We start from the raw sequence: 25,572 nt of genomic DNA on the forward strand, positions 1-25,572 counted from the left end.
ATATGCCAGCAAATTTGGAAAACTCAGCAGTGGCCACAGGACTGGAAAAGGTCAGTTTTCATTCCAATCCCAAAGAAAGGCAATGCCAAAGAATGCTCAAAATACTGCACAATTGCACTCATCTCACATGCTAGTAAAGTAATGCTCAAAATTCTCCAAGCCAGGATTCAGCAATACGTGAACCGTGAACTCCCTGATGTTCAAGCTGGTTTTAGAAAAGGCAGAGGAACCAGAGATCAAATTGCCAACATCCTCTGGATCATGGAAAAAGCAAGAGAGTTCCAGAAAAACATCTATTTCTGCTTTATTGACTATGCCAAAGCCTTTGACTGTGTGGATCACAATAAACTGTGGAAAATTCTCCAAGAGATGGGAATACCAGACCACCGAACCTGCCTCTTGAGAAATCTGTATGCAGGTGAGGAAGCAACAGTTAGAACTGGACATGGAACAACAGACTGGTTCCAAATAGGAAAAGGAGTATGTCAAGGCTGTATATTGTCAGCCTGCTGATTTAACTTATATGCAGAGTACATCATGAGAAACGCTGGACTGGAAGAAACACAAGCTGGAATCAAGATTGCCGGGAGAAATATCAATAACCTCAGATATGCAGATGACACCACCCTTATGGCAGAAAGTGAAGACGAACTAAAAAGCCTCTTGATGAAAGTGAAAGAGGAGAGTGAAAAAGTTGGCTTAAAGCTCAACATTCAAAAAATGAAGATCATGGCATCTGGTCCCATCACTTCATGGCAGATAGATGGGGAAACAGTGGAAACAGTGTCAGACTTTATCTTTTGGGGCTCCAAAATCACTGCAGATGGTGACTGCAGCCATGAAATTAAAAGACGCTTACTCCTTGGAAGAAAAGTTATGACCAACCTAGATAGCATATTGAAAAGCAGAGACACTGCCAACAAAGGTCCATGTAGTCAAGGCTATGGTTTTTCCAGTGGTCATGTATGGATGTGAGAGTTGGACTGTGAAGAAGGCTGAGTGCCAAAGAATTGATGCTTTTGAATGTGGTGTTGGAGAAGACTCCTGAGAGTCCCTTGGACTGCAAGGAGATCCAACCAGTCCATTCTGAAGGAGATCAACCCTGGGATTTCTCTGGAAGGAATGATGCTAAAGCTGAAACTCCAGTACTTTGGCCACCTCATGTGAAGAGCTGACTCCTTGGAAAAGACTTTAATGCTGGGAGGGATTGAGGGCAGGAGGAGAAGGGCCAACATAGGATGAGATGGCTGGATGGCATCACTGACTCGATGGACGTGAATCTGAGTGAACTCCGGGAGTTGGTGATGGACAGGGAGGCCTGGCATGCTGTGATTCATGGGGTCGCAAAGAGTTGGACACGACTGAGCGACTGAACTGAATGTATATATGTTTAATATATATGTTTAAACATATATATACGTTTAATAATTGTATATATATATAAACATTTCTAAAATATTTTTAAATCTTTTAGAAAAAAAAATATTTTTCTTCCTAAACTCATAAACCTGGAGCTCTGGGGTGAGGGATGCTCAGTGGAAAGTCCCCACCATTTTTCCCCTCCCTTTCTGATACTTCAGTCCACATGACCAAACTAGCAACATGATGCTTCAAATTGTATAGTCTTATTGGACTGATGTTCCACAAATATAAACTCTGGATAAAATTTGAAAACAACTAGCTGAAGACACTAAAGAACAGACAAGAGCAGGAAGAAGATTAACACAAGGAATGAGGGAAGGCTCCAGATGAATTTTCCATTTTTATGGCTTTTAACCTGAGGGTAGGTCCCAGTCCACTTGAGTACCATGCCTCCACTTGAGATTAAAGAAATAATTTTTTGAAGCCTTATTTGCTTGAAAAATAAGAGAACTGGGATTGGATAGAACTAGCAGCTGAAAAATGAGGAAGAAAATCTCAGAAATGAGAGAGCCAGAGAACAAATTCTGTATATAAACATGGCCGAGACCCCTTGCGAACCTCCAAATAACACTTGCACAGGCCCACTTTAGGGAGAGTGAACAAGAGAAGATGAAGCTTGTGGCTTGAGTTCAACAAGTCTTTTATCTGCCAAACAAAATACCAACATTCTTTGTAGTAACATGGCAGAGTCAAGATCTGCATCGTATATCATAACCTGCAGGACACCTTTCAAAATTATTTGACATACAAAGGAACAGGAAAACATGACCCATGCTTAAAAGAAAAGATAATCAGTAGATACTAACTCTGCAATGGTCCAGAGGTTGGGATTAACTGAGACAGATTTTAACGCAGCTGTTAAGACTGTGTAGCAGCACACAAAAAACAATGCAAAGAGAAAAAATTCTCGGCAGGAAATGGAAACCCTAAAAAAGAACCAAATCAAAATTCTGTGACTGAAAAGTTAAATACTTGAAATTAAAAATTCATTGGATAAGCTCAAGAACTGATTGGGAATGTCAGAATTAAAAAAGAGATAAAAATTAATATCTTCGAATATGTTGAGAAAAGCAGAGAGATAAAATGTGTATTTTAAAAAATGAGCAGAACCTCAGGGAACTATGAGGCAGCCTGAGGGAACTCTCAGGTGAAAGCAGGCCATTCACGCTAGTGGTCAGACATAAAACTGTTCCAAGATAATCACTTAGCCACATGTCCCAAAGATGAAATTACCCCTCATTCACCTATAGACAAAAACTCTGAATAACTTTATTAAATATAATGCATACAATCCATGAGTTTCCAGTAACACTAAGAAATTGGGTCATAATGGCAAAATAAGCTTGATAATGCAGACCATGTGAAAGTTAGAAAATATATTATTTCTTGGAAATACACGAAGCTCAAGAACTAAAAGCCTCCTAAAAGACAGACTTAAAAGTTCTCTTGATGTAAAAGAAAAATTGAATTACAAAAAGAGACCTGGTCTTTTTACAGAGGCTCATGTTTAAAAGTCTGGGACCTCACAATGGTTGCTGGGTCTTGACCAGGAGTCAGTTGCTTGACAACCAAATCCTGCAGGCTCAGCTAATCCAAAGAGATATTCTTTTCCTCTTAGAATTTTTAAAACTCTCTACAACTCTAGGAAGACAATTCCAGAAAAATATAAGAAATAATCAATCAATCTACGATATTACCTTGGAACCATGGGCTTCCCTGGTGGCTCAGCTGCTAAAGAATCCGCCTGCAATGCAGGAGACCTGGGTTTGATCTCTGGGTTGGGAAGATCCCCTGGAGAAGGTAACAGCTACCCACTCCAGCGTTCTGGCCTGGAAAATTCCATGGACTATCCGGTCTGGTTCATGGGGTCACAAAGAGTCGGACACAACTGAGCAATTTTCACATGGAACTAGCACATCTGAAACTGGTATTAGCAAGTATAATCCATTTGGTAATCATCACTATACTTCTGTGCATTTTTTTCTGCTTCTTAAAGTATTTGAAGCATTGCTGCAGCTGCTAAGTCACTTCAGTCGTGTCCAACTCTGCGTGACCCCATAGATGGCACCACACCGGGCTCCTTTGTCCATGGGATATCCCAGGCAAGAATACTGGAGTGGGTTGCCATTTCCTTTTCCAGATTTGAAGCATTGGGTGAGTGAAATCCATGATTTTATTTTATGTTTAGAAGAGTTTGATTAAGTTAGTTTGCAATCAATGCTTAAGCGTTTAGATAATTTAATTTGTTAAATGTGTAAGTTTTTATTTCATCTTAAGCAACATGTAAATACTTAAATATCAATCATTTATGTTTCATGTATGAAGGAAGTTGAAATAAATCATAATATTAATAAAATGGACATTAAATAGAATATGAATAAATGATAGTATTATTTACAATTTGAAGTGCTTTTGTTCACTGAGAAAAATCCAGTCAACAATTTTTTACAAAGTTCTACAGCCAGTGTGAACAAATATAAAGACCCTCTTTTGAGGGTCTCTGTCTTAGCTCCATTGTCAGGCTGGCAAGGACCTCACACATGAGGGAGTGGGGAGCGACTGCTTCAAAGGGTACAGGGCTTCCTTTCAGGGTGATGAAAAGTTCTTGAAATTACATAGAGGTGATAGTTGAACTACATTGTGAGCATGCCAAAGACCATTTAATTGTACAGTGTAAAATAGCCAACAGTTACCTGTGTGTTAAATTAAATTAAAACAAAAGAACAGTGGAATGGGGGGAAATGAACAAGTCACTGTTAGATGAGAAAGAGTGTTTTTGAGGAAAAAAAATATATTTCAAGCAGACAATGTGAAGAGACAAAGAAAAGTGATGGGGTTGCAGGGGTGAAGAAGGGTCAGACCTGCTTCACTCTCTCACACTGAAGTGAGGGGGATACACTGGTAATATATAAATTTTTCAAGATCCTCCCAAATTCTTCCCAATTTATTTTTGGAGATTTGGGACCAAAGAGGGAACTGAAAATCAATACAATCAGCAATTTAATCTGTATAGACTTCAGGAGTAGATGAGTTAAAACAAAAAAGGGAGTCAGCAGGCCATCACGTTTGCCTTTATCAGAGTCAGGTCACTGGGTCCTTTCTCTATGTGGGACCAAACCCTACTGATGTCCAGAATTGGACCAATACTTCCCCAATGAGTAAGCAAAATAATTAAACAAGAAGAATCATTTTTGCCTAACAGACTGACAAATTTTGGGGGGGCAGGGGAGATTTTTGAAAAAATTTTTTTAATTTTTTTATTGCAGTAGAATTGTTTTACAATGTTGAGTAGTTTCTGCTGTACAACGAAGTGAATCAGCCATATGTATACAGATATCCCCTCCCTCTTGATCCTTCCTCCCACTCCACCCACTCTCATCCCACCCTCCTATATCATCACAAAGCACTGAGCTGGGTTCCCTGTGCTATAAGCAGCTTCCCACTAGCTATCTATTTGACATGTAGTACTGTAGATTTACAAAATTTTAAGATTACTACAAGCTGGTATTTGTAATATGAACAGCAACATATTCCCATGCCAACATCTCAGTAATGTAAATAAAATCAACTTCCCTAGAGAGTAATTTGGCAATATGTAATTAGTTTTTTAATATGCATATCCTTTACCTAGCCATGTTACCTCTGTGAATTTATCCCAAGGAAAGAACTAGTAAGGCATGCAAAGTTACATGTACAGATATGTTCATCATGCTGTTATTCATAATAGTGAAAAAGTGAAAAGCGTGTTTTCTCAATTCTCAATAGGGAACTGATTAAATACATCATGATTCAGCCAATGCATGGTTATTGTTATGATAGATTCAAAAATAATCATGAAGATCAATATTCATTATAAAGAAAAATGCTCCTGATATGTTATGCTTAATAAAAAGATTACAAAACAGCATTGTAATATAATCACATTTTTATATGCATAGGAAAAATATGAAAAGGCACACATCAAAATGTTAATAAGATTTCTCTCTGGGTGGTGGTAATTTTCATTTTTACTTTACACCTTTTTGTATTGTCTGGATTTATTTCTATTAATGTGCTATTTGGTCCCTCAGAGGGTAAAGCCTCCGTCTACAATGCGGGAGACATGGGTTCGATCCCTGGGTCGAGAAGACCCCCTGGAAAAGGAAATGGCACCCCACTCAGTACTCTTGCCTGGAAAATCCCATAGACTGAGAAGCCTGGTAGGCTACAGTCCATGGGGGTCGCAAAGAGTCAGACATGACTTCAATTTCACTTTCACTTTCACTTTTCATTATAAGAAAAAATAAAGTTATATTAATTTTGAGCAGCAGTCTAGTAAAGGAAAAAATAAAGGTGAAAAAATGTTTTAAATAAGCAAAATCTCTAGAGCAAAGATACCAATGGACTGTCTCGTGCTGGAGTTCAAACTTAATCAATAGGCTCAGGCCACGGGATTCACTTGTGAATCAAGGCTCTTTTCTTTTTTAAAAAATATTTTTTTGATGTGGACTACTTTTAAAATCTTTATTGAGTTTGTCACAGCACTGTTTCTGTTTCATATTTTGTTTTTTTGTATGTGAGGCTTGTGGGATCTTAGCTCCTAACCAGAGAGTCAACCTATAAGGACGTCCCTGGTGGTCCAGTGGCTAAGATGCTTCAGTCCCAATGCAGGAGGCCTGGGTTTGATCCCTAGTCAGGGAACTAGACCCCACATGCCACAACTAAGGGTTGGCATGTCACAACTGAAAATTTCGGGTGCCACAATGAAGACCCAGTGCAGCCAAATAAATAAATGAAAACAAGATAAATACGATATAATGCAAAAACGAAATCTTGTCAACCATCTTTTTCATAAAAATTAGCATCGACCATGTTAGTAGGAAAGAAAGAATGAATACACACTCAAATGTGACCCAGGTGGAGGAGGGAAAGTACAGTTTTTTCTAGGAGGAAATGGATGGAATGTGTCCTTTATGTAGTATTATCTTTAAAAAAAAAAAAATTTCTGGGATTCACAGCCTCCCTGTGTAGCCTATTACAGTACTTCATCAGCTTGAGGCTCAAGAAACTTAATCAATACCACACTTGCCTAAATTTAAGGCCAATTATTCTTTTGCAGTCTTGAACACACAGAGAAAACACTGTTCATTTCCCAAAGTTATCCCACACAGGTTTCACAAAATCCATTTAATTGTTTCCCGGAACACTTGAAAGATCCCTCTTTATAGCATTTCATGATGGCAGCACCAATCAATGAAATGAACAATTCCTAGATTCGATTTGCAGGAAACTCAATACAATACATTTTACACAGAGAATTTATTTGCTGTCTACATTCTAGCTTTCATGTAGTCCTGGACATTGATCTTTAGGGGAATCAAGACTTTTTTGATTTATCAATAAAGCAAACTATTTTTGAACTGATTCTAATTTGACTAGTAGTAGAACTTCTTGCTTGGGATTTAAACACAAGGGTGCATTTTCTACAAATCAATTAAATTGCTTTTTTATATGAAGTCAGTCAAGTGATTTTTTTTATCCTAAGAAAATATTTTAGTCTTCTCATACACTCATTTATTCAGTAACTATTTATAACATGCTAATATTCAAGGAAGCAAGGACTCAACAGTTGGTGAGTCAACGACTCTTAATTTGCTGATTCTTGATACTAATAATAATGGGAGTCAACTGGTGATCCAGTGGCTAAGACTCCATGCTCCCAAAACAGGGGGCCTGGGTTCAATCCCTGGTCAGAGAACCAGATCCCACATGCCTCAACTAACAGTTTACATGCTGCAGCTAAAGATTACACATGCTACAACTAAGACCCAGTGCAGCCAAACAAATAAATTCTCTCTCTCTCTCTCTCAATACACACACACACACACATATATACTTAAATAATCCTCCTGCCAATGCAGGAGATGCGTGTTCAGTCCCTGGGTCGAAAAGACCCTCTAGGGAAGGAAATGGCTACCCACATCCAGTATTGTTGCCTGGAGAATCCCATGGACAGAGGAATCTGGCAGGCTACAGTCCATGGGGTCGCAAAGAATCGGACATGACTGAGGATGCGCACAATATGACGTGTATCAGTATCTATGCCAGCAGTGTGCCAAGTGAGTTACATCTGGTGTTCATTTGAAGAGGTGATGTGAGTTAACCACGCTCTTCCTACTAAGATGTGGAAGAGGCGACATTCAAACCCAGTCTGGCTGTGTCTGGAACCCAAGCTCTCAACTGCAGTGCTACCATGCTTCCGTTACGTAACGTCTACTCAATTCCAAGTGAGACAAATGACAAACAAAGGAAGCCTAAGGCACCCAAACCTGCAGAGGGACAGAGAAGACTATCGTGGACCAGGTGTTTAGCTGAACCAGTGTTAGCCCAGGGAAGCTGGAGGGGTTGAGGACATTGTGTGCCTACGCAGAGGAAAAGTGGGGGCGAGGTGCAGAAAAACTAAAACAAAACAAAACATGTATGATTAAAATCAAGTGGCGGGAAGAGGAAAAAAGAGAGAGTAGTAACATGTAGGGTTCCTCGTCACCCTTGTTAAGAACATGGGTGTGCGAGCTCAGTAGCTCAGCTGTGTCCGACTCTTTGTGACCCCACAGACTGTAGCCCGCCAGGCTCCTCTGTCCATGGGATTTCCCAGGCAAGAACGCTGGAGTGGGTTGCCATTTCCTCCTCCAGGGGATCTTCGCGACCCAAGGATCAAACCCATGTCTCCTTTGTCTCCTGTATTGGCAGATGGGACCACTGAGCCACCTGGGAAGCCTCTAATGACATGGAACTTGATCTAAATGCAGACCAGAAACACAGAATTGTCATCTTAATTAACTTAACGCTTAGTTTCCTGGGGAGATGGACATACTGAGTGAAGAATTGGGCTTAACAAACTGTAAATTTGGGTGTGTATATTTTGCCACAACAAAGAAGTAACAAAAGTATGTTTTACCGGAAGAAGGAAAGGACAACCCACTCCATATTCTTGCCTGGGAAATCCAATGGGCAGAGGAGAGTGGAGGGCTACAGTCCATGGTATCATAAAGTCAGACACAACTGAGCATTCACACACACACATAGTGCATTCTGAAGAAAGACCATAGGTGTGTCTTAGAATTCTGCATTCAAGGCTTCTTTAAAGATGTCATCCATTTAGTATGAATAGAATGCTAGACTACTAATTTAAAAAAATAGATATGCAACAAGCAACAAAGGTTTACTGTACAGCACAGGAAACTACAGTCAATATATTGTAAGAACTTACAATGGAAAATGATTTCAAAAAAATATATGTGTACATGTACAACTGAATCACCTTGCTGTGTACCTGAAACACTTTAAGTCAACTATACTTCAATAAAAAATATACATTAAGAAAAAAATGTGTTTTAAAAATGGTAATCATATATACAAAACACACCCAGCTTATCCCCGTAAACATCTATTATTTCAATGGTTCATGTCATTAACTTCAGAGGGTCTCATATTTAGATCTATTATTATGATGCAATAATGTTAGCAATAATAGTATTACTTATGTCTATATTTCATCACATTCCTTCAACCTTCTCGTGAAAGTGACAGTTCAGTTGTGCCTCTGCAATCCCATGGACTGTAGCTCCCCAGACTCCTCTGCCCATGAGCTTCTCCAGGCAAGAATACTGGAGTGGGTAGCCATTCCCTTCTCTAGGGCGTCTCCCTGACTCAGGGATCAGACCTGGGTCTCCTGTATTGCAAGCGGATTCTTTACCACCAGGGTAGCCACCAGGGAAGCCCCCTCATTCTTCTAAATGGCATTTAAATTCAAATAGCATAGATAAAGACTTTGTATTAAATGAGACAGCCTTCTTGTTAATACTTCTCTGAGTATCAGAGAAGAAAAAAGTTTTAAAGCAGTAAAACTTTAATACTGTAAAAAAAAAAAAAGGCTTTTGCTACATTAGCAAGAATGTTGTTCTTTCTTCAGTTTTTAAAATGCAATAGTTGCCAAAAAACCATTATTCTCATTCATATTATGACCCTTTATTCCTTTATTCTGGAAATATTGATGAATTTTTTAAAAAACACTGCTCATTACTCGAGAGGGGAAAAAAGCTGCAAATTAGTTGACACTTTTCACTGAAATTAAAATATACTTATTACATGGAAAAGTCAGTTTTATTCATTATGGCTGAAATTGATGAATATGACTATAGGTGAGAAAAGCATAAATGGTAAAACAAAAAATCAGTTTAAATTTAAAAAGTGTCACATATGTAATCTCACAAGAACAGGAACTGCATTTCAGCTTATTTTTATTTTTCTTAATTTTACATACATTACACATATCATACATACATACTTGTTATACAAAAGTTTATACAAAAATCCAAGTAATTTAATATCTTAAAAAGGGAGAGGGACATACTGCATTTGATTCCTAGTAGTATTCTGCTTAAATACTTTTAAATTCAGATTTCAAAGAGACAACAAATCGAAACCCATTAATTTTTTAGAGAGCCCTATGTTCACATAAATTCATCATTCAAGTATATTTTTATTGAAACAGTAAACCATCCGTCTGGATGCAGAGTCAAGCTGAATGAGCCAGGATGTTGAGAAAAGCAGAGCTTTCTCCCGGGGCTGTCATCAGCCTAGAATCAGCTTCTAAAGTACAAGATGCAGGGCACGACTGTGATTTCTAACCTGACACTATTAAATGCCATATTACAGGGCAGACGACGCAGAGCATACCTTTTATGGCTTGTCTACAGATTCTCATTAAAAATATAATACTAAAAAGAATAATCACAATAATTAGAAATTTTACTTTCCCTAATTTCTGTTTTACTCAGTTTGAAAAACAATACATCTTTTTCATTGTTGCTTGGCAACTTGACATCATACCTGAAGGAATAATTTAAACATCCTATGGACAAAATAAATACACAAACTTCTAAAAGATCTTGGTATTGTTTAGTTTACACGGTCATAATTTCCATTCTATGGATATCAATCACAGCAAATAGAAAGAGTTAAAACAATATTCCTCATCAAAGGATTAACATGTTTTTAAAAAGTGAATTGTTGAGGCACAAAAATATGTGATTTGCCGAAGGTCATGAAAGGAATGAGAGGCAGAGGAAACAGCTTGTTTTTCTCTAACTTAAGCATCTGTACTAAAACCCTAGGTTATGCCATCTTGCAAAACTAGCTCAGTGCAAGAGATGCAGAAACTTAGATGCATTATTTAGGAATGTTTAACCTCCACTGCTATTATTGATAAACTTAACTTGAAGGATTTATGTGTAGGATACATGATTAGGCAACTATAAAAAGAACCATGATCACTTTCCAAATTATGAGGCATGGAGTGGGTAACCATTCCCCTCTCCAGGGGATCTTCCCGACCCAGGGATCAAACCTGGGTCTCCTGCATTACAGGCAGATTCTTTAGCAGATGAGCTACCAGGGAAGCCCATAGATTTAAGGATCTATGTTTATAATACATGATTAGAAAATTATAAAAAGAACCATGATCATTTTCTGAATTATGATGCATGTAGTGAGTTATTATTTAAATTTGACACAACTGATTGCAGAAACAAAATTGACAACATAATCTCAAGCAAACAAGTTCAATGAAAGATGCTTCTTCACGTGATTAAAAAAAAAATACTAACTATAGAACCTACAAAATTCAGAATACAGTCCTATAGATACAAACAGATTAATATAAATGTATTAAAGAGTCTTCTGGTTGATCTTTTGTTTGTTACGAAAACGTTCTAGCAAAGCACTCATTATGTTTCCAGGTATTCTTTGGTGCTTATCAATCAGAGCTTGAACAGCATCCTTTGTCTATCAAGCAAGCAAAAGAAAAGCCGTTATTCTTTTAGTTCTCAATGTAGATATTTAGTCTGTAAGGATATATACTAGTGCTTTAATATAGTATACTTTAATATACTTTATTATTATTATTTAATAATAAATAATTATTTATTTATTATCTATTATATTTATACTTTAATATAATACTTTTTTTAATACACTAGTACTTTAAAGAAGTCTTCCCAAACTTAGCATCTATCAATCCTCAGAATGAATGACTTCTTTCTTAGTTTTGTTTTTTAATGTAATACTGTTAATTTAGCTTCAAAAACCTTTCAGCATTCTAAGTATACGAAAAATAACGAAATGTTGCAAACTGTGTTTAGTACAGAAGGTTCTTGAACTTTCATTCATGCAGTGACTCTTCAAGGTGCATAGCATTTCTTTAATTTTTATTTTATTTTATTTTGGACTATCATTGCTTTACAATGCTGTGTTAGTTTCTGGCTGTATAACAAAGTGAATCACCTATATGTGTACATATATCCCCTCCCTCTTAAGCCTTTTTCCCAACCCCTCCCCAATGTGACCCAGCAGTCCTACTACTGGGTATATACCGTGAGAAAAGCATAAGTCAAAAGGACACATGTACCCCAGTGTTCATTGCAGCACCGTTTTTAATAGCCAGGACATGTGAATAACCTAAATGTCAAACAACAGATGAACAGATAAAGAAGCTGTGGTACATATATATAATGGTATGTTACTTAGCCATATTTCCTACATTCACTTCATTACAGTGGAATTACAGATATTGTCCACATGGCAACTTTCTATACCTTAAGATACACCTTAGCATTTTTCTAGCATTGTGCACAGCAATGCCCTACACACAGTAAACACTAAAAAGAACTGAAGGGGGTGAAAATCAGAAGGAAAAAAGTAGTAGGAAGTTTTCCGGCGAGCTCGTTGAAGTTTCACCCCTTTCTAGCTGCCCACAACAAAATGTCAGTGGTGCTCAGGTTGAGAAGTCAAGCCACAAGCACAGCATTGTGCTAATGTGCTCACGTCCATGCTCAGTTGCTCAGTCGTGTCCAACTCTTTGTGACCCCATGGACTATAGCCCACCAGGTTCCTCTGTCATGGGATTTCCCAGGCAAGAATACTGGAGAGGCTTGCCATTTCCTTCTCCAGGGGATCTTCCCAACCCTGGGATTGAACTCATGTCTCCTGCATTGACAGGTGTATTCTTTTACCATTGAACCACCTGGGAAGCCCCCTTGTGCTAAGAAATCACCTTAAAAACATCAACTTAGTTACTGACCTTCTACATGGGGCTTTATGTTCCTGGGAGAACAACAGTAGCCAGCATCCATGGAGCACTTACTGGGTGGCAGACAGTTTTCAACAATGAACGTGAACAGTCACCTGTGACCCTCTGGGTATATGTGAGTGGGCTCTGTTTCTCTCCCCTAGACTAGAGGAGGGTGGTGGGGCCTGCCTGAGTCACAGAGGAAACAAACAGCAGCACTGGGACAACCTGATGTGGAAACTCACAAACAACGTTCCGTTTTCCTCCCAAGGTACTTCTACCAGACAAAGGCAATTTCTTTCTTTTCATGGAGGTCAAAGCTTTCTTCTTCTAAACATCACTTACAAAACTTTTTAATTATCAGGGCTAAGAACTTCAACCTCAACAGTACTGACATTTTCAAAAGAACGGCTCTTTGCTGGGGGGACTGCCCTGCCCACCACAGAATATCTACCGGCATCCTTGACCTCTACCCATGGGACACCAAGGGCATCACCACCTCCTGAGTTCTGTCCACTGTGACAATAAAAATGTCCCCAGACACAGGCAGATGTCCCTTGGGGGAAAAGTCACCACTGATCCAGAACACATTTGTGGAATTAATGAGTTCATCTTCAGTAAAAGGAAAAATATGTCCTAAAACTAAAGAAAGAATAATTTACCTTTTCAGCTAGTTCTTCTGCTGTGATCTTTGGGTCGTATGGAATGGGATCACCTAAGTAGGTGCGCAACTTCACGGGAAAACCTCCGTACATGGGGGCAAATGGATAGCGGAATTTTTCATAAAGCCACCTAAACAGCCCTGTTTTAAAGGAAATGAAATCATTTTAATTGTTATATATTCTAAGCATATAATTGTAATCTTTCAAATGAATTATGTAAGACTTCAAGGAAGGTGGCAACCAGTATCATCTCCTGGCAATTAACACAATTTTTTTAAAGGGGAGCTTTTCACTGATGGTAACAAATGTGCCACATTACTGCAAGATGCCAGTAACAGAAGACACTGGGGGGTGGTGAGGTGTGGGGGCCCCTCTGTGCCTTCTGCTCTATTTTTCTGTCAACCTAAAAATGCTCAATAAATAAGGTCTATTAATGAGGGGTAGGAGTGGAGATGAGCTTTCAAAAAATAAGAATTTTAAAAGACAAACTCATTACTATTATTGCAAAACAGGATAAAGACTGCAACAAAACGTCAGAGGCTAAACAGTCCAGAGGCTCAGAAATACGTGACTTACATGAATAAAAGCAAAAATGGAGCCATAAAATAAAGTCAAATAAACATGAGACCAAAATACACTGAAAACCTAAGACTAAAAATACTATAAATTAGGGAAAAGAATTATTAGTGCTAAGGACCAAGTGTGAAATTTAGCAAGATTAAAAGTGGTAGTAATGTAAAATAAACTGATGGGCTAAGACTACAAAACAATCCACAAAAGGCAAGGAACATGGACTATACAATTATGAATTGTACTGAAAGTTTAAAACACTGTTTATATGTGGAAACACGGAATATACCATAAGACCCAGAGTAGTACTCGAAATAATACATTACTACACATCAATTTTTGAGATATTCAACTTTTAAGTAAAAAAGACAGTCAAAAAATTTTAAAAACACTTTATAGTTAAAGGAACAAAATTAGGAATGATTTCTGGTATGCAAAGTTAGGAATGATTTCTGGTATGTAACTTAAATTCTAAAGAAATGACCTGAAAGAAAATTAGAAGGAACAATTATACAACAAAAATTAAACATCACATCAACCTGCCTTTCTATTTCACATTTGAAAAAAAAAAGACCTAAGAAAACATGATATAATATCAACTATACACCAACATTAGACATAAAAGGAACAATAGAAGTTCAGGGTTTTCAGGATGAGATTTATATATGGATAGGAACACTAACAATATAGTGCTAAGGATACAAAATATAATCAAATACAGAAACCACAGGGTACAAAACAAACCATAAAAATTTCATAAAAATAAATAAGCCAACAACAAACTCCGAACAGAAAGCACATCTAATTGCTATCCTTCCTATGTTGCTGCTGCTGCTGCTAAGTCGCTTCAGTCGTGTCCAACTCTGTGAGACCCCACAGATGGCAGCCCACTAGGCTCCCCCGTCCCTGGGATTCCTCAGTCAAGAACACTGGAGTGGGTTGCCATTTCCTTCTCCAATGCATGAAAGTGAAAAGGGAGAGTGAAGTCACTCAGTCTTAGTGACCTCATGGACTGTAGCCCACCAGGCTCCTCTGTCCATGGGATTTTCCAGGCAAGAGTACTGGAGTGGGGTGCCATTGCCTTCTCCGATCCTTCCTATAGCTAGGTTCAAAGCTATTTTTATCAAAAATTAAAGGTAGGCAAAAAGAACTCTTTGAGGTAAGTTTATCATGGTTCAAAAAAATAAAAAGAATAAGAAGTAATAGCAATAAATGAAAGCAAATGGTATCTCCTTAGGCTGCTAATCTTAATTCAGTATTTTGTTGTCATCCATTTTTAAAGCTGCAACTTCTTCAGGAATGAGTTAGGAAGGTAGTCTGGGTAATACGTAAATCTGTTCTAAACCTCAACAATATGGTTTAACACAGAATTAGAAAATTCACTGTGCAATTTTTTAAAGCCCATGGTAAATAATCTTGAGTATATATGAGACTCAACAAAAATTTAACACCTAGAACTGCTATCACTTAGAACCAGTTATCACTTAGATTTAAAAAAGAAAAACACCTAAATAGCATATGCATTTTCTAAAATAAATTCAAAAGGTTTCTGTATAGTGTTCAAAAGTCCAAATATTTAAAATATTACATTCTAAATATTACAGTTATACTTAAAAAACCATATGAATCAGAACTTACTTGTTCCTCCAAGTGATCTAAATCCTTCTCGAATATTTTGTGTAAACATAGGAATAATGGGCTAAAGAGAGAATTTGAATTAAAAAGTAAATACATTAATCCATTTGATGTCTCTATTAAGTCACTATTGTAAAATTTTAAGGGCCTGTTTAAGTCACAAAACTAAGGTATTTTAAAAAATAAAACATACTGTTATCACTAGTGTGATTTATCGACTAAAATTAACGTGGTATTTCTAAATATATATATATATATATATGCACATATATATATATATATATTAGAAACACTACCCTCTAGTGGTAATATGCAATATTTCATTTGCCAACTTTGCTATCATTCTCAAGAACTCCTGAAACTCAAGGATTAAAGTAATCATCAATGTCATTGAGTAAAATGAATGATAATTAAACTGGTTTTAGTGGGGTACTGAATAGTATGTTTACTGAAGAAAAAGTTACAAGACAGAAATCCTCTCTATGGGGAAATTTCTATAATTTTCAATAACAAGTTTTGGCACGATGCTGTCCAGAAATTAGTGAAACACCATTTTTGGGGAGTGAGCTTATTAAATCTGAAAATGTTCAATATCAAAGAAAACTGTATAAATTGTTGTTAAGTCGCTAAGCTGTGTCTGACTCTTTTTGTGACCCCATAGACTGTAGCCCATCAGGCTCCCCTATCCATGGGTTTCTCCAGGTAAGAATACTGGAGTGGGTTGCCATTTCCTTCTCCAGGTGATCTTTCAGACCAGGGATCGAACCCCCGTCTCCTGCACTGGCAGGCATATTCTTTACTGCTGAGCCACCAGGGAAACCCATGTATAAGTCTCAACACCAAAAAAATAGGAAAAGCGTGTGTATGTATCTGTGTGTGTATATATAAACTCTTCATATCATTAATTTTGGAGGATATCTGTTTACAAGTTCAAGTTTTTTATTTTTCCATGAATATCAATGATTAAATATGATTCTCTGGTGGCTCAGATGATAAACAGTCTGCCTGCAACGGGTCGATCCCTGGGTCAGGAAGATCCCCTGGAAAAGGAAATGGCAACTCACTCCAGTATTCTTGCCTGGAAAATCCCATGGATGGAGGAGCCTGGCAGGTTACAGTCCACGGGGTTGCAAAGAGCCAGACATGACTGAATGACTTCACTCACTTAAAATGGAGGCCTTATCTAATCATAAAATAATGGATTAAGTAGCAAAGGACCATGTAAGGAGATTATGCCATAGTGAAACTGAAGTAGATAAAAAATTGAATAAAATACTTTAAACTGTACACAAAATATAGTGAATTAAATGATGTTTAGAACAGATAAAATTGGTGGGGAAGGACGAGTGTTACTTCACTTACAGTGTACCATCAGCATTTGCTAAATCAGAGTGACCTGCCTTAGCGAGCAGGGCTTGAAACATTTACATAAGCTGACATTTAAAAAGCTGTTCCTTTTCAGCTTTGGAAAGCAGTAAAAAGTGGTGGGCTGAAGGAAAGAGACTGCAGGCACAGCTTTCTTCATAAAACTTACTCCCTCACATATACCTAACTGATCACTTATTTATTATCTCTGTAACCGACAGCAGAGACTTTGTTTCATTCACAGTTGGATCCCCAGTACCTGGAACACTGCCCAGAAAAAGTAGGTGCTAACAGACAGTGTAATGGACAAACCACAGAAGGAATGAATCGACAGAACAGAAAGAAAATTCTGAGGAATTCACTGTGTTCTCTGAAAACAAAGGGTAGGAAACAGACAGCAAGCATTTTAAAAACCAGTTAGGATAGAGAGAAGTCATGTAAAGAAAACCAGTCAGACGAAGAATTTAAAATCTGATGGAGTTCATTCATAAAGCTAACACCTAAGACAAAGTAGACTGACTCTTCTGTAAAAAAATCCAGATTATGATTTTTCTAAAATCGCCACTAGTTTTGTAGAATAAAGCAATGGCTGGAATCCTAATATTTTAAATAGTTGCATAATGTCTTCAGAGTTAAGAAGATAAGATGCCCAAGAAGGAACAGAGAACTTCCAGCTCACATATATACCACTTTGCCTTCTCCAACCAGTTCTGCCAGATTTACTCTGGCATTAACCCCAAAGTTTCTATCGAAGGGTGTACTTTACAAAGATTCTTCAGGATGTATTTGTAGTTGTTGTTCAGTCACTAAGTCATGCCTGACTCTTTGTGACCTCATAGACTACAGCGCACCAGACTCCTCTGTCCTCCACTGTCTCCTGGAGTTTGCTCACATTCTCATCCATTGAGTTGGTGAAGCTATCCAACCATCTCATCCTCTGTCGCCCCCTTCTCCTCCTATTTTCAATCTTTTCCAGCATCAGGGTCTTCTCCAATGAGTGGGCTTTTCGCATCAGGCGGCCAAAGTATTGGAGCTTCAGCTTCAGCATCTGTCCTTCCAAGGAATATTCAGGGTTACTTTCCTTTAAGATGGACTGGTTGGATCTCCTTGCAGTCCAAGGGACTCTCAAGAGTCTTCTCCAGCACCACAATTCAAAATCATCAATTCTTCAGTGTTCACCCTTCTTTATGGTCCAACTCTCACATTGTACTTGACTACTAGAAAAACCACAGCTTTGACTATACAGACCCTTGTCGGCAAAATGATGTCTCTGCTTCTTAATATACTGTCTATGCTTGTCATGGGGCTTCCCAAACGGTGCTAGTGGTAAAGAACCCATCTGCCAATGCAGGAGACATAAGAGAGGTGGATGCAATCCGTGTGCCAGGAAGATCCTCTAGAGAAGGGAACAGCAATGCATTCCAGTATTCTTGCCTGGAGAATCCCATGGACAGAGGAGCCTTGTGAGGTACAGTCCATAGGGTCACAAAGAGTCGGACACGACTGAGGCAACTTAGAACACATGCACCAGGTTTGTCATAGCTTTCCTTTCAAGGAACAAGCATCTTTTAATTTCATGGCTGCAGTCACCGTCCGTCATGATTTCAGAGCCAAGAAAATAAAATCTGTCACTGCTTCCACTTTTTTCCCTTCTATGAAGTGATGGGACCAGATGCTATGATCTTTGTTTTTTCACGTTGAGTTTCAAGCCAGCGTTTCCACTCTCCTCTCTCACCCTCATCAAAAGGCTCTTTAAGTTGCATTATCATCCTTTAATGGCTAACTCTCCAGAGGCTGGGCATTTCTAGAAGACACTAAACAGGAAAAAGCTTACCCTACAAACTTAGTACTCCAGGCTGTACCCTGGGTCTGTGGTTTCTAAATTCATGTCCAAGCTTGCTGCCTTACAGCTACAAGCATTACCGTTATTACAACTATGTACTGTAGTTCATTCCTTTCTTTGTGACGCTTTGTATAACAAGGTAGTTGCATCAGTAACCTAGAATCAAATTGTTAATGTATGTTAACAATTTGTACATGTATGTGAGAGGGAGAGGCTGTGTATTTGGAATACAGTGGTCTTGGAGTCTTTGCCACAAAAATGTAAGTGGGCAAGTCACTCACTACACCTCAGTTTCTTCATGTATGAAACAGGGACAATAAAAAGAATTATCCCATCTCGAGGTTTTTTGTAGATTAAGATAATACACATAAACAATATTACTGAAACAAATGCTATCTGCTTTTACATCTGTTACCTGTTTTCCAGTTAGAGTACATAGCCTCATTTTTATCCCAACTTATTTAGGTATAATGTTACCTAAAAATTCTCAACAAAGTCGAATTGTCAGGAATTCACAAAATAAGAGTGATTTAGATTATACCAAAAAGCCATATAATTTTCACATGAACCTTAAATACTTGCTATCAATATTCCGTGAACCTCCATTGACAATCTAGATTTTTTTCACTTGAATTTCCATTACTTCGTTATTATACAATTTAAATGCAGCTAACCCTGCAACAACTGTCTTAAATTCTGACTCAAAGTTTATGGTAAATCTGTGAGACCGAGCAAAGGCTTTTCTAAATAAGTTACTGGTGCCATTTACAGCTATGTCCACCTGCGACTGAAAGGCTTCCCTCTTGGACCTGGAAGGACCTCTAAGCTCAGGGTGGGCGGACTCACTGTCAAGTGCACTGGCTGCCTACCGTCCTGAACGACAAGCTCTGCTTCGGTCCTTCCATCTCTCTGTGCCTGAGCTTCCTCATCTGCAACACTGGAATAATCACATACATCACCTACTTACTGCACAGGGCACCAATGCAAAGCCTTTAAAAGCGCCAAGAAAGGTTGGGAGTGATGCAAGACTTATCAACAATACAGTGCTATGACGTAAGCCAGCAACATTAAAGATTTTTGTTGATTAACTTGTAAAGGACTGTTCATTAAATTTTCTCAAGTTTTGTACCAAAACCTTAAATGATCTAGATTATCTCATTTATCTAGAAACTCAAGGATTGATGAAAGGGTTTCTTTCTCTATGTGATTTCTTTCTATCAAGTCTTCTTCCAGGCAAAGGTCATTAAAACTGTTACTTAAGGATGAGGAATTAGAGTCCCATGATCAATGTGGGTGATTCCAAATCTATTTTCGTCAATAGATTTACAGCTGGATTTTGAAGTGTAAAATAAAGCTTTTCTAGCTTTTATCTTATACCTGGGAAGAAATAATTCTCTCAAAATATAAACCTGAAAATTGAGCTAGGCTTTTAGCTTTTATCATTGGCTCAATGTACATTTATACTGATTCGCCTTAATTTCTAAACCACTGTGCATATATCATCTTGTATCCACAGTATTCATAAAGTCTAAAGTTTTGTTTTCTATCTTAATACATAAGATTTTTTGGAAAGTAGGCTATAAATTAATTTTCTGTATCAGTAATACTATTAACCTAGACTTAAATTCAAAAGGCTCCTTTCTTACAGTGTTTAATATCGTGTTTACAAAATCAATTCAACAAATACACAGAGCCTAAGTGCTAATCATTATACTCAGAGCTCAGACTATAAAAAGATGGCTTTGTCCTAAGGAAGTGTATAACCTACTGTAGGACAATAGTGTTTAAATTTTTATGTGGTCCATTATAGAACACTTGGCCAAGCACATTAACTCACACCGAGATCACACTGATAGAGCACTGTCTTCAGGAGTTACATACACAAATATGTACCGTAGAGAATAGCGCGCAATGTATTATATTTTATTGTAACTCTGCGATTTAAAAAATAAAGGAAAAATGTCCATTCTTCCTTAAATGTTGCTTTTGGGTTAGAAGGAGACATCCATAATCCTTTCTTTTTTAATCGAAGGTCTGTATTTGCAAAATAAACAGTCAAGTTAAGGGTCTAAACTGGTGCCTACATGACAGCAATGGAAACACACACACAAAAACAAAAACGTGAAAGTATGGGCAGCAGTCTCTAACTAACTGGCCTGGAAAAAGAAAACCACCTTGGCAAGTGCCACGATTTCTTTTTCTGATAGACAATCTAAAATGAAAATAAAGAAAAAACAAAGAAGAAACATCCCATAAGTAGTAAATGTTCATAGGACAAAGCACAATACGGAGACCAAAAAGCTGAGAAATACTTTCCAAAGCAAAAGAAAAGGACAAGATGACATTCTGATTCTCCAGTTTACTAAGAACAATTACAGTGACTCCCAGAGGAACCGTCACTTTATTGACAAATTCATTCTTTTTTAAAAGCTCTAAATTATACCAATATCTATTTCTCATCTTTATTCATACTATTAGATAGCTGATCACATTTGCTGATGAAAAATGGTAGGAGTCATATATTATTTGAGTTCTATTGTTATAAATTGGTCACAGACACAAGGATTATAATGAAACCAACTAACAGCCATCACTGAAATATGTCAACTCAAACACTGAAATATGTCAAACTACACAGAATTGGACTGATTATACTCGTGAAAAAGAGTATAACTGAAATAATACAAAAATTTCATAAATCTGAATACAAGAAGCTGGATTTTGAAGTGTAAAATAAAGCTTTTCTAGGTATTCGCATATTCCCAGACTGAATTTTTGTAAAGATGATTTCCCATGCACAAGGACTATTTCTCTATTGTTATGAGTTACATACACTACTTTTTAAAGTAGTACAAAGACAAGATTTAAATTCTGATATACTTTGGCAACTTAAGCATTTATTTTAAAGTTGACCTAGCTTTCCTTTAATAATCAGTTTTATACAACTCACCACTTTTGCATCTATTGCAACCTGAGCGAAGCCTTTCCGATTACCCCACACAATGTTGTAGGTCTCGTCACTCATCAGTGCTTCCCGAACGCCACCTGGTGAGATAGCTAGCAAGTGACCACTCTGCAGGATTTCAACACATTTTTCTCTTGGTCCATGAATAGCACAAAATACATCAAGTAATAAGCTAAACCCTGTAAGATATATTAACATGAAGATACATCTTAAGTACTTCTTGTCCAATTTTTTGAGAACAAAAGTTTTCACAATCTACATAATGTAGTCTTTATACTTAAATCAGTACGTTATTTTTTTACTTTTTTTAAACCAACAGGAACTCTTAAGATCAACATTGCTGGTAAATTAATAGCAATGTCTTATTGATCACCTCCTTCATGATCACCTATAACTCTGGCTGCATATTCAAATTCTCAATTAAAACCCCCAAGGACCTGGGAAAATAGGGATTTTTATCCCCATTTTTCAGAGGAGGAAAGTTGGTTCAGAGGGTTGAGAGGCTTGCTCAAAGGCACACATCTGGCAAAGGGCAGGGCAGAGATTCCGGTCCAAGTGTGTCTAGTCTAAAGCTCTTCCAGTGTGTGTCATAGGCAAACACCGTCCACAGTATTTATGAGAGGGGTCAGCAACCACCCATCTAACCTTCCATTAACCCCATGAACGAGTCACTGAGGAGAACGTGAATCTAACTGACCTTGACCTACCCAAACTGGCAGGCCACAGTTAAATCTATCCAAACTAAAAGCAACCCTATGGACTGTAGCCTTCTAGGCTCCTCCGACCATGAAATTTTCCAGGCAAGGGTACTGGAATTGTTTGCCATTTCCTTCTCCAGGGGATCTTCCTAACCTAGGTATCGAAGCTGGGTTTCCTGCGTTGCAGGCAGACACTTTACCATCTGAGCCACCATGGAAGCCCCCAGAATTAAAAGTTACATACAGCTAATTTCACAATAAGATTTTTTAAATCAACAATAATAGCAATATCATTAAGAGCTTTTAATAATGTTACTGTTTGACTTGGGAACAATTCATTCCAGTCTTAAAATGGTACAGTTTTTCAAATTACAACTACTTATGGATAAAAGAAACAATCCTATCAATAATTAAATATTTTAACCAAACTAAACTGAAAATTTAGAGGACTGATGTTCATAACATAGTCCCGCGAGACTGGGACATGTGTGGATGGAGAGTGAAAACTGTGCAGAATAGCCAAACTGCTCATAGGTTTTAAGGGTCTGAGGCAAGATTATCAGTATTACTGAGAAGAAATAATTTTTATCTTCTATTAAAAGTTCACTGATTTCACTCGATGCACTCTCAAGGTAAATGAATAAATGAGGAAGGTTTAATAAAATATTATAAGATCATAAAGATTATAAAGGGGGAAAACTTTAGAGTCAAATGCTAAATAAAAATATTCACATTCTACTGCATGCATGCTATGTCGCTTCAGTCGTGTCTGACTCTTTGCAGCCCTATGGACTGCAAAGAATACTGGAGTGGGTTCCCATTTCCTCCTCCAGGGGATCTTCCTGACCCAGGGATCAAACCCACATCTTATGCAGCTCCTGTATTGCAGCCGGATTCTTTACTGCTGAGCCACCAGGGAAGCCCCTCACATTCTATTGTGTATATTTAAAAAATGGAAGCAATCTAATGTTTCATAAGAGAAAACAAGTAAATATTTTAGTCATATATTAAAAATGTTCTTTATAAAACATGGAAAAATGTTAATGTTGCATTAATTTTTTTAAAAGAACACAAAATAGTTTATATAAAATGAAAAAGTACAAATTAAAAATGAAGCAAAATACATCAAAATGATAACTGGGTACATGTTAGCATGATAAGACCATGTAATGATGTTATTTCCTCTAGTTTCCAAGTCTATTATAAAGTGATCATGTTACTTTCTAAAGAAATATCTTTTATAGCCAACTTACTTTACACACAAAGTACTCTGTATATAAAAAAGGATGGCTTTTTTAGTGACACAGGGATACTGGAAGCATTAACCATGTCTGTGAAAGGCAGTAAGTGAACTGTTATTTCATGCACTGCCTGGGGCTTAGCTGGTTGAGGGCTGGCTTTTGCTTTTATTAATCCAGAAAACATGCTATAAATTTTCTTGGCTTGTTCCCAGTAATTTAGTGACAGAAGAAAATCTCAGTGAGTTTACTTTAGAATGATTCTTTTAAAATTCTTATCATGTTTGAAACCATTCAGTTTACTAATTTTTTTTTTTTTTTTTTTGCTGTACCATATGGCCTGTGGAGTCTTAGTTCCCCAACCAGGTTTGAACCTGTGCCCTCAGCAGTGAAAACACAGAGTCCTAACTGCTGGACCACCAGGGAATTACCGATTAATCTTTTTATTTTTATTTTATTGTGTTTTGGGGGGGCCACACCACACAGCATGCAGCGTCTTAGTTTCCTGACCAGGGATCAAACCTGTTCCCCCTGCAGTGGAAGTATGGAGTCTTAACCACTGGACCACTAGACAAGTCTCCCTATTAATCTTTTCTAAAAGGCACAAAGCCTTTAGGAACATGAATATTAAAAAGAATGTAGTCCTCAAGCTCAAGAGTTTTAATTCTACCACGCAAGTCAAATATGATAAGAGACATAATAGGCTATATAGATTAGGATTTTTGAGACAATATTATGTTACTATGGAAAGACAAAATATATCCTGGCTAGCTTATTTCACTAATTTTCATTTGCTATCCAACTGACAGTAATCAAACACTGATTACTGTAGAAGTAAACTCTCAAATCAATAGCTCACAGAAAAATTCACCATATGAAAAGTTAACTACCCTCTATACCAAAATATGTATTAATTGTTTGGCAAAAGTTACAATTTATTTTAGGATTTAACTTTGAAAAATAATGACTAAATACTTGTTAATAAAGAAAGAAACTAGATAACATTTTTGGCCATAATGTTTTTGTATTTGGATATATTACCTAAAACAGATACTCCCAAACTGGAGTTCCAAGTGTGCTACCCTAAAAAGGCAAAAAGATTTTCCATGTAATACTATTAATAGAGAACTCAAAGATACACAGACTGTCACATAATCGGTCGTGTTCATTAAATATTCTTCTATCACCAGCTACAGGGAAAGTTTACCTGGAATTTTAAAGACAAAGTGATCCGCTACTACTCGGCAAGTTCTGCCTTTATGGATAAAAATTTTAGCCATGAAGTAGTAAAAGTCTATGGGAATAGCTCCGTGATAAAAAATGATCAGTGCTGGTCCTTCTTCTGGTATTTTTTCCATCCCATGAACTTCATAACCTGTTAGAAAAACAAAGCACAGACAATTAAAATGTATTTAACATTAGTCTATTTATACTAAGTCTTCCCTGGCGGCTCTGATGGTAAAGAATCTGCTTGCAATGCAGGAGACCCAGGTTTGATCCATGAGTCAGGAAGATCCCCTGGAGGAGGGCATGGTAGCCCACTCCAGTATTCTTGCCTGGAGAATCCCATGGACAGAGAAGCCTGGCTTGCTACAGTCCATGGGATCACAAGGTCCAACACAACTTAGCGACTGAACAACAAATATATACATACACATCATTCTTCACAAATTCTTCCCATTCTATTTATTCAAAACAAAGATGACTCTATAGGATCTAACTACTACATGTGGAGGAAAAAAATGTGATGAGAGATTTGAACTGAATGTCAAGAAAATCTCTCTCCTGTAGTATGAGTGGGACTAAAGACAAGCCAGCCCTCACTTCTCCTCCCACCATTCTGTGCTGTGGGTGGACTGTGGGAAACACATATAAAAGGTTGAGGTAAGCTCCACACGTGTCAGTAAAAACTACCCTTCGTGTTTCATCCCAGGAGGTGGGAAATGGCACTGTGCAGGAGAAGGCACGTGATCCCGGCCCTGGTCTAAGACCTGCTTTTACCTCCCTTCTCCCCATTAGAGGGGGTTGTTATAGACCAGAGCCTCAGCTGGACCTGGCAAAGAGAAA

The 25,572-nt window shown here is 37.6% G+C and overlaps 1 protein-coding gene across 4 annotated transcripts in view; it reads right to left on the minus strand.

Annotated features, from left to right (window-relative positions):
* Window positions 1-9,755: 9,755 nt before the first annotated feature.
* The window catches only part of TMEM68 (transmembrane protein 68), a 34,037-nt gene continuing 18,220 nt past the window's right edge, over window positions 9,756-25,572 (minus strand). For all 4 annotated transcript variants that reach the window (XM_068983746.1, XM_068983744.1, XM_068983747.1 and 1 more), the window contains 5 exons: window positions 24,713-24,880; window positions 21,555-21,748; window positions 15,400-15,460; window positions 13,192-13,331; window positions 9,756-11,247 (listed from right to left, as the gene is read on the minus strand). In XM_068983746.1, coding sequence (XP_068839847.1) covers window positions 11,131-11,247; window positions 13,192-13,331; window positions 15,400-15,460; window positions 21,555-21,748; window positions 24,713-24,880 — 680 coding nt within the window. In that variant the 3' untranslated portion in view covers window positions 9,756-11,130. The remainder of the gene's footprint in view (window positions 11,248-13,191; window positions 13,332-15,399; window positions 15,461-21,554; window positions 21,749-24,712; window positions 24,881-25,572) is intronic.

Source organism: Capricornis sumatraensis, chromosome 11, assembly GCF_032405125.1.
Source record: "Capricornis sumatraensis isolate serow.1 chromosome 11, serow.2, whole genome shotgun sequence".
In the NCBI taxonomy this organism is placed as follows: Eukaryota; Metazoa; Chordata; class Mammalia; order Artiodactyla; family Bovidae; genus Capricornis; species Capricornis sumatraensis.